Source organism: Silurus aristotelis (assembly GCF_946808225.1).
Source record: "Silurus aristotelis genome assembly, chromosome: 24".
NCBI classification, from domain to species: Eukaryota; Metazoa; Chordata; class Actinopteri; order Siluriformes; family Siluridae; genus Silurus; species Silurus aristotelis.
The window spans coordinates 14,327,774-14,343,976 of NC_139597.1; the positions used below are offsets into that span (position 1 = coordinate 14,327,774).

A 16,203-nucleotide genomic window follows, 5' to 3' on the forward strand; every position below is an offset into this window, starting at 1 on the left:
ATCACTCTAGGCCAGTACTCTACTTGTCCAGACCATTACTCCAGTCAATCACTCTAGGCCAGTACTCTACTTGTCCAGACCATTACTCCAGGCCATTATTCCAGTTGTCCAGGCCATTATTCCAGTTGTCCAGGCCATTATTCCAGGCCAGTAATCCAGACCATCATTCCAGTTGTCCAGGCCAGTAATCCAGACCATTACTCCAGGCGTCCCGGCCATTACTCCAGGCGTCCAGACCATTACTCCAGGCGTCCCGGCCATTACTCCAGGCGTCCCGGCCATTACTCCAGGCCATTACTTCAGTCGTCCCGGCCATTACTCCAGGATGAAATTCAGCAATTTAGGATGAGATGCTGAACAAGTTGAAACATTTTAATCTTAATGTATTAAACTTGAACACTTTCCCTTATTCACAAGCGTATAAACAACAGCGTGTGTTTAATGCATCTCTTTAAGGGAGAGCCTTTAAACATTCACCAAACCAGTGAACTCAGACCCATTGTAGCCTCAGATTCCTGTAATAGTCTGACAGAAGTAGAACCCAGAAGGGATCATCTGCTCTTGTAGATGGAGATGTTCGGAGATGCTTTAAATCTTTAGTTCGCCTCCTTTTGTCGAAACGCTGTGGAGCTGCCGGTTTCAACACGACCACTGGAACGGTTGCGGCAAAATCATTCTACGAGATCAGCAATTTCTCAAACACGTATCGGCACGGCGCGCTTAAGGTTACGATCAGATGCAACTCGTTTCTGATTGGCTGGCAAGATCGTTATTAAAAAGAGCATGTAATCCTATTTAAATGGACAATAAATGGTGTGTGTAGCTTTATATTTGGGCTGTATACAGAAGCAAGAAGAAGAGTACGGCAAAAAAATGGAAGAAACCTGGTAGTCAAAAGTAGATGTTTGCACACACACACACACACACACACACACACACACACACACACACACACACACACACACACACACACACACACACACACACACACACACACACACACACACACACACACGCAAAGCCAGGCGTTTTGAGTTAGTGCGGGCAGGACTGCCCTCTCTACAGGATTGATCCGGGGGTCAAATGACCCCTCTACTGAGCCACACACTGGGGTTTTCTCTGCCTCCACACACACACACACACACACACACACACTCTATGCAGTACCTGGCTCAGTACAGCAGGGAGTCATCCCAGCCCTGTCAATCATAACGGAGCAACGATCCAACCCTTTTCCCGTTCCTCTTTCACACACACCACGCATCCATATACAGACTACAGACAGAGGGAAAGTAAACGGTTGTGACAGGGGGCATTAGGGTTGTACCGAGCCATCTATCATACAGCCTGGACAGAGTAACATAAGAACGGATTCTTCCTCCTCGACACACAAACCTCAAACCGAGGGGAAAAAAAAAAAAAGCAAGGAAGAGAAATAGAGAGGACCGAAATGTGGGATCCAATAAAAATCAGTACCACGTTTCACACGTTCAGAATAGAAAACACTTGGATGTGGATGTATGGGAATAAAAAGGCCTCGTGATAATCTGCGTTTATTTTGCTCGGATTCACAAAGTGGAGGAAGAGGATGTGAGGAAAAGCGGTGGCACGGCATCCGAGGTTTTCCAGATTCGAACACCAAGAACTGATCAGATCTAGAGGTTGGAAAAATCATTAAATGAACCAATGTGGCTACTATAAGCTCCAATGTGCTACTCGGTCAGTACAGAGAAATCAGCAGTACTATAAACAGTTTCTTTGGACTTTTCACTACACGAGGTGGCATCCAAAAGTTTCGAGACCAGCTCTGTTTACAAAAACGTTATTCATCGATGTTTTACACGATTCCGGCGAAAAACTCGAGAGCGCAGTGACAGTCGGAATAGCACCAGTTGCACAGCTCGCGATGTGCACAGGACGAGCATTCCATTCCATGTTTAGTCCCTATTTGCTCTTATAATACCCTCCACTCTTCAGGGAAGATGTTCCACTAGATTTTGGAGCGCGTTTGTGGAGATCTGTGTTCATTCTACAAGAACAAGGGTGGTAGTAAAGTCAGGTACTGTTGGAGGTGAGGAGGCCTGGGGTGCGTTTCAAATTAATCCCAAAGGTGTTCAATGGGGTTGAGGTCAATGTTCTACAGCAGGCCGCTCGAGATCCAAACCTGGAAAGCATAATCTTCATGAAGCTGGCTTTGTGGCACCAACAGTTCAAGTGCAGAAAAGATTTAAAGTCACCACATTCACTGTACAAATGAGTGCCTCAAACTTTTTAGAGTGGAAAAACAGACGGCTGGAAAAGTATCCTGTAGGTGTCCTGATACTTGTCCATATAGTAAAAGTTTTGAGCCTGTTCTCCTCGAGGTTGGATGTTCTGAATTGTTGTATCGTTCCGGTCATTTTCAAAACGATCTCCGATGACCTCTGAACATCTCATCATTACACCTTCATGTATTGCGCTGGTGTGACACGACCAGCTGATTGAATAATAAGTAAGCGTATGGATCGGATAAATATTGTAAGACGGCGATAGTAGTTAGCGTCTCAACTTGCCTTGTGTAGGTTTCTCGCATTCTCACTCTCTTCCCCTCGATGTCGATATCGGGTTGTGCGCAGTATCTCCTCGGAAGAGGCTGTGGCTCGGATTTATTTGATGGCATTTTAATTTGCTTTCTGATTTGATCTGGGTGAGCAAAGTGGCGCGTTTAGGGAGCAGTACTGTATTTCACGGCAGCCTCGTGGACTCAAAGAGACAAATGGACACGAGTGACAAACAGAGAGAGGACAAAGAGAGAATGAGAGAGAGCGCGAGCGAGAGAGAGAGAGAGAGATGCGCACTCATCCATCGATCTCTATCTGTTCATCTGTTCTGCAGGTCTTAGCTGAGGTCTAAGGAGCAGCCTGAGCATTGTTCGACATAAAGATTCAGAATGGTCCGACATCACTCAGTATTCAGAATACGTACAAGCGCAGATAGCTTCCCTCTCTCTCTCTCGCTCACTCTCTCTCTCTCTGTGGGAAGAGGAAGGGAAATACATTGAGATAAGAGAGAGGTAGAGAGATAATACAGGAGTTACTACATCAGCTACAATGTCACACTGCACAGTAGCTGGCCTGGGAAAACACTGAAGGAGCACAGGACTCCGAGCGTCAGAGTGCGAGTGTGTGTAATGAGAATTATACTTAGAAGATGAAGCTCTTTTCATCAGGGCCGATTCTCCTGGCTGAGGGAGGGCGCACTCGCCAATCGGAAACGGGCCTTCGGGTCTATTACCTGCCTGAAGAAGACGTGATGTTCCTTCCGTCGCGCGGAAGAAAAGGAGAACAGAAGGGCGCCTTTAATATTCATCCTTTTCTCTTTTCAGAGTGTCACGCCTGTACCTGACATTGTCGCCGCGGCAGGGGGAAAACGGTGCAAATCTCTTCACGCATTGTCAGCTGTTCCTCTAATCATTTTACGCCCTTGTGAGGCTTTCAAAAGAGGCCCGATAACGAGGCGGCTCGAATGTAGAGACTGCGCTCAGTTTGGAACTTAACAGAGGCTGGGTGCGCATACACTCGCTCGCACTCTCTCTCTCACACACACACAGGGGTATAAATCAGCATGATGGCAGCAAGGAAATGCATCATGATTAAACTTTGATGTCTCTCTGGATGAGGCCGGTCCTGACAGAAATGTACTAACAAACTCATATTCAAAACATGAATAAATGGAAAGTCTATATATATATATATATATATATATATATATATATATATATATATATATATATATATATATACGGCTGTTACGATTCACATTTCAATGCTTCGCCAACAATACGATACATTACAGGTACATATGGAGCAGCTACTGATGAGATTCACCCCTGTAATGATGCACCGCGATCTGATTTCAACACAATACGATGCGGGGGAAAAAATATGATGCCGTGTGATTTAATATGGTGCTGATAATTACCTATAATAAAACGTTTATCCTACTCTATTGTAATGTTTTGCACTTCAATATATAACAGTTGGGGCTCTTTGTATGGAGATTGTGTCGGAGCTTTTCAAAAGTCAGAACGTTTTCCTCCACAAGAAAATCTTCATGACAGAAGTTTGTTAAGTTTGACTTCATTTCATTGTACCCTGTGCAATGAGAGACAGATAAAGAAATATCTATCTATCCACCTATCCATCATTCTTATGGGCCTTTCTTCCACAAGACAGACTGCGTGTGCTTGTTTAGGTCTTAATGCCATGAGAAGAATAAAAGGGGTTGGTGATGGACTGACTTAACCCTGTTACATTATTAAATGTAACTAGAAAAAGTAAAAAAAAGCATTTAAAATGGAAATACACCACAAACGTTTGCAGACACCTGACCATAAGGTTTGTATGTGCTTTTTGAAGCATTTAGTGCTTATTTGTTGTTATAATAACCCCCACTCTTCTGGGAAGATGTTTTCACTAGATTTTGGAGGGTGCTGATAGAGATTTCGGCTTAATGGCATTAGTAAACTCAGGTTCTGATGTAGATGAGGTGAGGAGGCCTGGGGTGCTGTCAGTGTTCCAATTCATTCCAAAGGTGTTCAATAAGGGTTGAGGTCAGAGTTCTATAGCAGGCCGCTCGATCCAGCGCGTGTAAAGCAGATCTTCATGGAGCAGCTTTGCGCACAGGGGGCGTCGTCATGCTGGAACAGGTTTTGGTCTCCTAGTTTAAAAGGGGAAGTGTAATGTTTCCACATTCAAAGACAATTCTGGTGGTAACAGTTTGGGGAAGAACTTCATATGGCTGGGGTGAGAAAAAAAATAAAATTGTGTCCCAATACTTTTGAGCATAGTGTATGACAAAATAAAGTAAATTGTTGCGGACGCTTTCAACTAATGCTTCTGTAAAAGAGCAAAAAACACGTTTGCTAATATTTGCTTCAAAAAAACATTTGTACTGAAGTATAAGAGAATCATTAGGCATTTTATGGCACAAATAACATGTTCTGAACGTCCAGAATGTCCACGGAGTCACGATTTGAATAAACATTATTTTCACTGAACTCCTCAGACCTCAGTCTCCTTCATTCAGCTGTTTTGTGGCAGTAAATGCTGGATTACATTTCTACCAAAGCAAATGACAATAACAATAAAGGTTAAGACAACAAGGTTAGCACATCTCTCTCTCTCACTCACCTCAATAGCTCTAATAAGTCAAAGAGGAGTCCCAATCTTGCATCGCAGCACTACACCCAGCCGAGAGAACTCTTCTCTCCTAATCATCTAGTGCCTCTCACCCGGGCTCTCTCTGCATAGAGCGGCTCTTTATCACTCGCCGTGATCGCTGGTAATTTCAGTGTACAGATGCAATCGCTCGCACTCGCTCCGCTATCCTTCCTTCCCTCCGGAGTGAACGACAATAAGCTTCAGCACAATAGACAAACAAGCGCCCGCAGACTGAAACCCGGCCTCTGCTCTGCTCTCTTACTTTGTCACGACACTGAAGATCGTCGGAAGAGTTCACCAGCTGCTCCATCTCATCTGCTCCATCTCCTTCTGGTATCATCTGTACTTCTATTACTTTGGTTCATAACCAAGATCGTTTTTCAATAACATCACATCACAAACTGAAAAAAAATGTTTTATTTCTCTTGTACTGCATGTGTTCCTACAGAATGGCATTTTATGAGCTTGACTTGTTACAGAGAAGCCAGAAGTTACGATGCACCGCGATCCGAATTCAACACAACGCGATTCGATGCAATACAATGGTAAAAATACCATGCTATACAATTCAATATGGTACTGATGTTTCCTTTTCTTTCTTTCGTTCAGACAGACAGCAAGTCATAAATTTACTTAAGCGCCTTCTGACTTCTAACACACGGGTCCTTCACAAACAAGCCTCTAAAAAATAATATTAAAATTAAAAAATAAAAAAGGAAGAAAAGATTTAATAAAAACCTGTTCAGTCTTCAGGAAGATGCAGCTCTACCTCTGCCATGTTAAGCTGTATTCTATGTGACTCTCAGGACACGCCTCTGTCTCCGTAGTGTTGATACGTCATTCACTCAGCGTCGCTAAATTATATTTATTATCTAATATTTTCATATTTATTTTATTTGGCACATTTTCATAATTTAGTACTTTTTTTGCCTCCAAGTTCAGTACTTCAATACTATATAATTTTATTTTTTTTTTTTATCAAGTATACATTTTAAAAACTATTGGTTGATTAACAGGTTACCGGCAAACGTTATCGTAAAATCTGCTATCGGCCGACCTCCATTATACGTCAGTTCAAGTTCGATCTGAGTATTTTTAAAGTAATCCTCGACAGCAATGTTTAGGATTGAAATTGGCATTTATCAACAAAAAAAAAGCATCAAAAAGTGAAAAGCAGTGCTGATGATGATCGATGCAGTGCGGCAAACATTTTACAAACGTTCTTCAAACTCTTACAAAATCATGTACTGTGGTACAATCATGTACTGTGAAAGACTGTAGAAAGAACATTACTCAATCTTACACTCCAGTGCTCATGTTAGTTCTCACTCTCCAGTGTTCTGTATTGTTTAAAGACTATGATCACAGTCTTGATGTCACCCAAACGAGGATGAGGTTTCCCTTTTAAGTCTGGTTCCTCTCAAGGTTTCTTCCTCAAAACATCTAAGGGAGTTTTTGGCTGATCATCAGGGATAAATACACATCGTTCATCTTCACTCTTAAATTCTGTAAAGCTGCTCTGAGACAATGTCTGTTGTGAAAAGCGCTATAGAAATAAACTTGACTTGACGTACACTCGGCGTAAATGTTCATGTCCTACTCGTATAACTTTGTATAATTTACACCCTGGACGAATAATTAATGTCAATATGACGTGATCGGTTTCAAATCTTTTTACTTGCGTGGATTTTCCCTCCTGTTTCGCAGCATTACTTACAAGCACGAGTGATAAACGAGGCCTGCACGGTGCTCACGGTTCCATGTCTGAAACGGAATCTCGCGCGAGCGTGTGGCTTTCTGCCAATCTGACTGAAATCAAGCCGAGCGCGTGTGTAATTCTGTACACTCGTCTCTGCCACGGAGGATCACCGTGACGTACTGCGGTTCGCGGCTAACGCAGAGGGACCTACTCGGGCGAGGTACGGAAAAGAAGACCAAAGTCAAATGGGTGACCCGTGTGGATGAGGATCTTGGGCTTTTCTTTGCTACTGTAACAATACGCTCTGGTCTCAGCTCAATTTTCTGAAATTTTAATGTAATTATATATACACACATACATACATATTAATTATTTATAATTATTATTCATTACAACAGTCAACATTAATTACATAAAAATTTCATTTTGTATATATTTTTTTTATGTAATTAATGTGTAATTAAATGTGTGTATGTGTGTATGTATGTCTATTATATATATATTATATATACATACATATACATTTTTATTATTATTATTTTATTAAATTACGAAAACTCATTGATCGTCTGTCTACAACTTCAAAAAAAAAAAAAAAAAAAAACTGCTTTGTATAGGAGGTTTCTACTGTTTCAAAATCCACCTCATGAACAGATTAATTCTCCCTCTACTGTGCAATAACAATATCTGCAATACCACTTGTTTACTTTGTGGGGTTCTTTTTTTTATTTAAAGTGCAACCGGACGCTCCTGCAACCAAAACAAATCCCTTGTAAGTGCGATCATTTATCACTGCTTTAAAATAAATAACTAGTGAAAAGCTCTCGTTAACCTTTATAACTTCGTTACCAGAATACGTGTTCCACACTGCGCTCTAGGGATATTGGTCACTGTGGAAGGCAGTTGATTCCTCTGTAATAAAGCAGAACTCTTTTGAAAGAAACAGTCACATCTCTGTGGAGTTAAACTCTAAAGCATGTGCAGATAAGGACCTCTAGTGTTCCAACAATGCAACTGCATTATGTCCAAAATTACCCGATCGCGCCACCCTTTAATCGGAATTAATTTCCCATGTTGTTAAGGTTTACTCTGGGCTTTCTGGTTTTCTTAGACATAGCACAGTTACGGAAGTACGAATTTAAATAAGGAACTTTCAGGTATCTGAGAAATACATTTTGAGATAAGGACACCATGCATCAGCGTGTAATAACAGGAAAAAAAAAGAAGCTCGGCGGCCAGTGAGGAAAAGAAAAGGCTCATAATCAGAAGCAAGAGAAAAAAAAAAACAGATCACTCTGGATTTTTCTAACGTATCACGTTCGCACTTTCCTGTGCATCCGGAAGTAAATTCACGGACTTCCTTTGCCTTCTTGAACCCTATAGGCGCCACACCAATCACCTGACCCTGCTCGATAACTTTAAACGTGAATGCTCACCGACGAGGCCAGGGATCGGCAAGAATAGATCTTTTGGGAATAGCTTTTTAATGCCATTCTATTCTGATCTAGAACAACATAAATCTATTATTTAGCGTATGATCTATTCACGTGTAAACGAAGAGCGCTGCAGCACGAGGGTGTACAAACCGCACATAAACAAAACATCGCCGTCGGCGCGAGTCGGCCAACGCTGCTAGAGCTTCCCGCAGAATTTATAATATATGGTTAGTATCCCCATAATTGTTTTTTACAGCAGCGTCTACAGGAAACAGGTGGATATTAACACTAACATTAGGGTCACTGTAGAAGATCAGAGATTAGAAAACTGATCGGTCAGGACATAAAGTCAAAACCAAACAACCGCCATGAATCTTGATTCTTTAATGAATCTTATATATATCTATCTATCTCAATTCTCGATGCTCGAGCGTATCCTTTTTTTTTGTACACACTTTATTATCAGTTTTTATTATTCATGTGCAGTTAATCAAATGCTTTATGATTAACAGTTTGTAAACAATACTTTATGGTTCTGTTTTTCTTTCTTCACCCCCCCCCCCTCAAATCTAACTGTTTTTTTTGTTTTGCTTTAAATAGCAAGATAAAAAAAAAAAAAAAAAAGGGAAGTACATGGCCAGGATGTGATTTGTTTCTGTATGAAATCTATATAATTGGATAAACGCTACAAAGGCCTGAAAGTGAAGTGAAGGACGTTTGTGGTTAAACAACTGCAGCCGTTTCGGAGTAACACTCGAGTCCTGAAGTGCACTTGCTTTGTGAGAGAGCGAGAAAAAAAAGGGGAGAGAGAGAGAGTAAGGCCCCCAGCTGAGCGCTGGCTCCAAGCCCAGTTAGGCCTCCTGCCCTGGCTGGATTCACACACACGCCTTTCTACTACCTAGGCTTTTTGCCATCCGGGCCGGACCCCCAGCTAACACACACACACACAGTCCACTTCCTGGCTGACCTAAAACAACCCCGATCATGTCTGCCTCTCCACCACCCGCTGACGCTGACGCTGACACTGCCTCTGTGTGTGTGTGTGTGTGTGTGTGTGTGTGTGTGTGTGTGTGTGCGCGCGCGCGCCAGACACTGGGACAGGAGCCAGACAGGAAGTGTAAGAGGATGTCGGCAGGTGAGACGGAGGGAAAAGGGATGAAGGTTTGAACAGAGGAGAGCATGTGAGGCAGACAGATTCAGTATTTTTTGGCCTGAGAAAACACACACGTCCTGCTAGATCCTACTGGTCTAACAAAGAGTCACTAGCGCACATAATTGACAGGGTCCAGGGCAGGCCGTGATCTAAAACATGATTAATTGTGTGGAACAGCCAATTCGCTAACTACATGTAACTTCAACTACCTGTAAAACAGCTTTGTGTGATCTGGTGGAAAAGAAAGGCACTGCATTACATAATAATAGAATTTATATCGTAACTGATTGATATACTGTAAAAACAGTCAAATTTTTATATGGCACTGGTCCGACACACAGTGCTGGCCCAGATAACAGAAAGAAAACAGCATTAGATACTAATAAATAAATTAGCATTTTACTAATGAAAGCTATGTATAATTTATATATAAGCTATTTATATAATGAAAGCTATGACAATACCTAAAGTTCGATCATTTCTAAAGCATCTCAGCATGTGAATATGTAACCACTAGAGGGAGACATTTGTTCGATAGTTTGTTATTGCATTTAAAATAAAATCCAAAAAAAAAAAAAAAGAATTCTAAATTGATCTAAAAAAAAATTATTCAAGAAGCTGGAAAGTACAGCTCTCGGTTACTGATACTTAAGTACATTTGAAGGCAAATACCTTTGTTCTTTTCCTCAAGTGAAAGTTTAAAAAGAAACTGTTACTGGAGTCATATTTTACTTACTGTATCTCTACTTTATCTCAACTACATTGTTTGTGTCCTTCATCCTGGACACTGGTAAAAAGCACCTTTACCTTTATATATGTATTATTTACCAGTTCACTGAATTTGCTCTATATTACAATAAACACTAAATAAAGACTTAGACTTATAAAGACGCTGTAACACACACTTCTCTTCTCGGTTTTTCGGCCTTGCAGTATCTCTATATATGCAGTGTGTTCAGAAAGTGTTCACAGCGCTACACTTTCTCCATATTCTTTTTATTCCAAAATGGTTCAATTCCTTATTCTCCTCAAAACAATATCCCATAATGACAACATGAAAAGTTTGGTTGAAATCTTTGCATATTTATAAAAAAAAATCAAATAAAAAAATAATAATAATAATAAATGAATAAAATCGTGTACATAAATATTTACAGCCTTTGCCATGACACTCAAAATTGAGCTCAGGTGCATCCTGTTTCCACTGATCATCCTTGAGATGTTTCTACAACTTCAATGGAGTCCACCTGTGGTATATTTAGTTGATTGGACATGAGGTCCTACAGTAAACAGTGCATGTCAGAGCACAAACCAAGCCATGAAGTCTAAGACATTGTCTATAGACCTCTGAGACAGGATTGTATAGAGGCACAGATCTGGAGAAGGGTTTAGAAAACTTTCTGCAGCATTGAAGGGCCCAATGAGTACAGTGGCCTCCATCATCCGTAAATGGAAGAAGTTTGGAACCACTAGAACGCTTCCTGAACCAAACTCAGCAATCGGGGGAGAAGGGTCTTAGTCAGGTAGGTGACAAGAACCCGATGGTGACTCTGAAAGAGCTTCAGCGTTTCTCTGTGGAGAGAGTAGAACCTTCCAGAAGAACAATAATTTCTGCAGCACTATACCAATCAGGCCTGTATGATACAGTGGCCAGACACAAGCCACTCCTCAGTAAAAGGCACATGACAGACCACCTGGAGGTGGCACATAAAGGAATCTCAGACCATGAGAAACAGAGATTGAACTCTTTGCCCTGAATGTCAAGCATCATGTCTGGAGGAAACCAGGCACCGCTCATCACCAGGCCAATACCATCCCTACAGTGAAGCATGGTGGTGGTAACATCATGCTGTGGGGATGTTTTTGAGTAGCAGGAACTGGGAAACTAGTCAGGATCAAGGGAAAGATAAATACATCAATTTACAGAGACACCCTTGATAAAAACCTGCTGCAGAGCGCTCTGGACCTCATAACAGGACAACAATCCTAAACACACGGCCAAGATAAAGTAGTGGCTTCTGGACGGCTCTTTTAAATGTCGTTGAGTGGCCCAGCCAGAGCACAGACTTGAACCTGACTGTAGAGATCATCAGGTTGAGACGCTCCTCGTTCAACCTGATGGAGCTTGGACAGTTCTGCAAAGAAGAATGGGAGAAACTGCCCAAAAATAGGTGTGCTAACTTGTAGTATCACACACAAAAAGACTTGAGACTGTAATTGGTGCCAAAGGAGCTTCAGCAAAGTATTAATCAAAGACTGTGATTACTTATGTACATGTGATTTTTTTTTATTTATTTATTTATTTTATATATATATATAAATTTGCAAAAATTTCACACTTCTTTACTGTCATTGTGGGGTGTTTGTAGAATTTAGAGATTAATAATGAATTTAATCTATTTTGGAATAAAGCTGTTACATCACAAAATGTGGAAAAAGGACTGTGGATCAGTCGTGTGTTGAAATCTAAAATCTATAAAAAAGACGTTTCTACTACATGCACACACTTTAGATTTCATTGGACATGCGGAACATCTCTCTGTATTGTGTACCTTGGTGTAGCGGGGCGAGGGGAGGGAGGTATTCTGGGATGTAGTCCCTCTTGTCCCCACGCAGGGCATTGCGGACGTCTGTGTCAAAGCTGGAGGTGGGGAACTGCAACACGCAGCTCTTGCTGATGGGGAACTGAGGGATAGAATGGAAAAACCCCACAGGCTCCAGGTTGTTGATGTAGTCTTCCAGCTCTGCTACACTCACCCCCATCAGACCAAAGGCCTGCTCAAGGTCAATCAGTCCAGGGTCTGTGCGGCCGTCTGCAGAAAAAATTAAATAAATAAAGCATGGATGCGGGCCCTGCATGTAGAACCTTCTGCAATTCAAGAAGTGCCTACAGCGATGCATAAACATCCTAAAGCGATGCATCATCATTATACTATAATACCTGAAAAACCTACAGCAACGTCTGAAGATCCAACAACAACAGAAAAACCTAAAGTGACACCCAAGAAACCTACAGTGGTATCTGAAAAACAGAGTGAAGCCCAAAAGCCTTATTGCAACCTAAAATGATGCCTGAAGAACCTAAAACGATAACCGAGGAACCCACTGCAATGCCTAAAGAACCTACAGCATCCTGAAGAGGTAGGAGAGCCTGCAGTGACCCCTCGATAGCCCCTTAGTGATGCCTGGAGAACCTGCAATGATGCCTGAAAAGCCTACAGATAAAGAATTCAGGAACCCAGGAAAAATTTCATCGAGGTTTCGCCGAACAAAAGCAGCATCTCAGTGTGACAGAGGGCTGATAAAATAATAATAATAATAACAATAACAATAATAATACGAGTATACGAATATACATACAAGCAAATTGATATGCAATGTGATATTTTTTTTTAAATATAATTTGGCACCTATTTTTTTTCTCATAGAAGCCAATGGCTTTTTAATTAAGTTTTTTTGTCTTGAGATCTGTCGAGGATAAAAACTTTTATGTAGTCAAGCCTTCTCTCAGTAGGTTTTTCTTTGATCTGGAGGGATCGTGGTTATAGTGTGTTTTGGTGAACTTGGATTTGTGGAAAAATCCTGAGGGGGTGAGGGGGGGGGTTGTTTAAATTATAAGTATATAAAAGTACAATGTATAACTATAAAGTATAAAATAAGTATAAACTATACATTTTTTATTTTACTTTCTTATTTTGTATATTATATTTATACTTTTTACTTTTATTTAGGGCTGCAACCATCCATTATTTTAGTAATTCTACAGATTATTCCATCGATTAATCGAATAAGAAGCAGTGTTTCTTTATTGAAGAGCAATACTAAATAAGCAAGAAAAAAATAAGACGGGTCTCTTAAAATGAACAAGTCATTCGTTTCCTTTTTGGAAAAATTACCATTATTATTGCTGAAACTGCACACAAGAATATGTGTAAAAACTAAACCCAGTTAGTGCATTTAATTGCCATATTAAATCAAAATACAAATATATAAATTAAAACAATCAAAAATTTAAATATAATCATTTCCAAATTACTTTTAAATGGTTACCGCACTATACGTGTTTCCTTAATGTTTTTGTTTGAAATTTATAAACTTTGGAAACTTTGTTGTTTTCTTTGGCCTAAATCTTCTCCTCTCCTCTCGATCTTTTCTCCTCGTTCCTCCAGTTTCCATTCTGCAGCGTCTTCTGTGTCGTACAAAAGCCCGTTTCCGCCACATCAAAAGGGAAGTTTGCCTAAATCCGACTTAATTCTTGCAATTCTGACTTTTTTTCTCGCAAACATCCAACATTTTTGGGGCATCCACCGGTACCATGTTTTGGGCCTGAAGTTTGAAGCTGCTTCATGTGTCTTGTTCTGTCTCTCGGAGCTGATTTTTTAAAGAGTTCTCTCCCAGAAACAGAGGCTCAGTTTGATACCATGTGATTCTATTGATTGTAGATTATTTCATTTTCAGTGTGTAAAACTTTCTGCAACTACAGAGGTGGTGATGCTGCACGACAGACTACAACAAAGTCTGAATTGCTCTAAATAAAGGCGGAATGAGGCTTTTAAACTTGAGTTGTCAGTTATTCAACAATAATGGCTGTATGTTGAGTAATTTTCAGATTACAGTAAATCTGTACTGCTATACAAGCTGCACATTGGCTACTAAAATATATCCACGTTTAATTTCTATAGTTTTGTCCCTTATACTACAATGGTTATTAAAATGGGAGGGGTGTACTCACTTTGGTGAGACACTGTATGCATGTGTGAGAAAATCATCATGTGTGTGTGTCAGAGAGAGAAATCACCATGGATGTGTGTGTGTGTGTGTGTGTGTGTGTGTGTGTGTAATCAGCACAAATGTGTGTGTTCTACTGAGAAATCTTCATGGACTTGTATCTGTGTGTGAAATCATCATCGGTGTGTTTGTGTGTAAGAGAGAGAAGTCATCCTTGATGTGGGTTCTCATGAAAAACAATCATTGAGAGGTGTGTGTGTGTGTGTGTGTGTGTGTGTGTGGGAGAGAGAAATATCCTCATAGTTGTGTACTTTTTTGTAGAATGGAAGCTGTTGGTGAAGTAATGAGTTATGTAGTGAACTTCAGTGTGTGTGTGTGTGTGTGTGAGAGGAGAGAGAGAGAACGAGAGTTCTGCTCATGTGGAGTTTAATCTCTAAACATGCCAGTTTCTTCAGCAAGAGTCAGCCATGTCCAGTCCTTTATTATCTGTCAGAAAGCTCTCGAAGGAATACCGAATTCTAACTTTCTCTTGGAAAAACTTGACTGTTAGCATCCAGCTAACTATCCCTGCTAAGTTAGCTAGATGCTAAGCCTGCTGTGGGACTCATGTCAAGAGGAGCTAAAGCTATAGCCGTGTACCCAGGCTATAAGGGGTTCTAAGGTGTGTGTACTCTGTAGTTATGATAAATATTATAATAATAATAATAATAGTTCAGAGACTCACAGAGCTCGGAGTAGCGGTGGCAGCCTCGGGCTAGCTGCTGCAGGTAGCGCTCCAGCACGTCGGAGAGCAGCTCGCAGGCGGACAGCTGGACCGCGTCCCAGCCCAGCGCCTGGCATAACTGCGCCACCGCCACCCTCATCAGCGAGCGCGCGTAGCTCTCGCACATCCTCCGCGGCCGGCCACAAAACCTTCGCGTCCACAGAAATGCGCGCTGTCCGGAGTCACATTTACACGAATAACAACAACCGCGGCACTTCTTCCACAACAGGCGCCATCTTTGTTGTCAGGGAAGAGTGTCGCGTGCCGAGCGCTCGACCGAGCATGCGCACAAAGCTGCGTCCGATCGACGACTCTGGCGTCGTTTACACATCCTTAATGCGAGTTTTTTTTATTATTATTATTGATGTTTACGCTTTTTTTTTTTTTTTTTTTTTTTACATTTTTACAAACTTCCCTCAAACATCACATTCCATGGCTTGGCGTGCAATATATAGATATTCCTCGTTTGCGTTTATATTAAGGAAAAGTATCTCCCACTCAGTTACTCAATGCAAACAGCATGCACCAGTTCGCAGTTATGGAGATCACAGAGCAATCGATGAGGCTTACAATAAGCTCGATTGATTTCCTGCAAGTGTCTATTTCCTACCAGTATTGATGACGTTTCTTTGGAGCATTTAAATTCACAAACCGCTCTTACGTTGCTTTCTTAATTAGAAAACAAACAGAATAGTGTCAGTTCTTGTACCGCAGGCACCATATTTTTATGCCTCCTGGCTGTAGAGCGCAGAGAAATCGATGGATTAAATGGACGCGAGTCGCTTTTGTTTGCGCTGTGAACATCCTTATTTCAGACCCAAAGCTGCTTACATACTCCTTAATTCCGTCACTGGAAGATGTTTAGAAGATTCCAGTCGTGCAGTGTTGTAGTCATCATTTAAAAGAGTTTAAAAAGTGGTTTTTATTTACTCCATAGTGGTCGCCATTTTTAGCCCCCCCTCGTAACCCAAGTGACGGTTGGAACTGCGCATGCGCAAACTCCACCGCCCAGTGGAGAAGTATTTAACTCTCACTTGAATTTCTAACTCCTGGAGTATCCTGTCCTGCACAACTTTTGAGGGGGAAGGGAGGGAAAAAAAAAGCACTAGACACTCGCACACCTCAAACACCTGTTAATAATATGAGTTCAGACAGGTGTGCTAGCGAGGGAGAAAATCCAGAACAAATGTTTTCCTGGTTCATCTGTATTAGATTAGATTTTG

The 16,203-nt window shown here is 41.1% G+C and overlaps 1 protein-coding gene across 2 annotated transcripts in view; it reads right to left on the reverse strand.

The window, feature by feature from the left end:
- taf3 (TAF3 RNA polymerase II, TATA box binding protein (TBP)-associated facto) overlaps nt 1-15,971 on the reverse strand; it is a 71,419-nt gene extending 55,448 nt beyond the window's left edge. For both annotated transcript variants that reach the window (XR_014531364.1, XM_083528381.1), the window contains exons 1-2: nt 14,942-15,971; nt 12,042-12,302 (exon numbers count right to left, since the gene is read on the reverse strand). Coding sequence is in view for 1 of the 2 variants with exons in the window: in XM_083528381.1 (XP_083384507.1) it covers nt 12,042-12,302; nt 14,942-15,107 (427 nt within the window). In the remaining variant the exon portion in view is untranslated. The remainder of the gene's footprint in view (nt 1-12,041; nt 12,303-14,941) is intronic.
- Between the last annotated feature and the right edge of the window lie 232 nt (nt 15,972-16,203).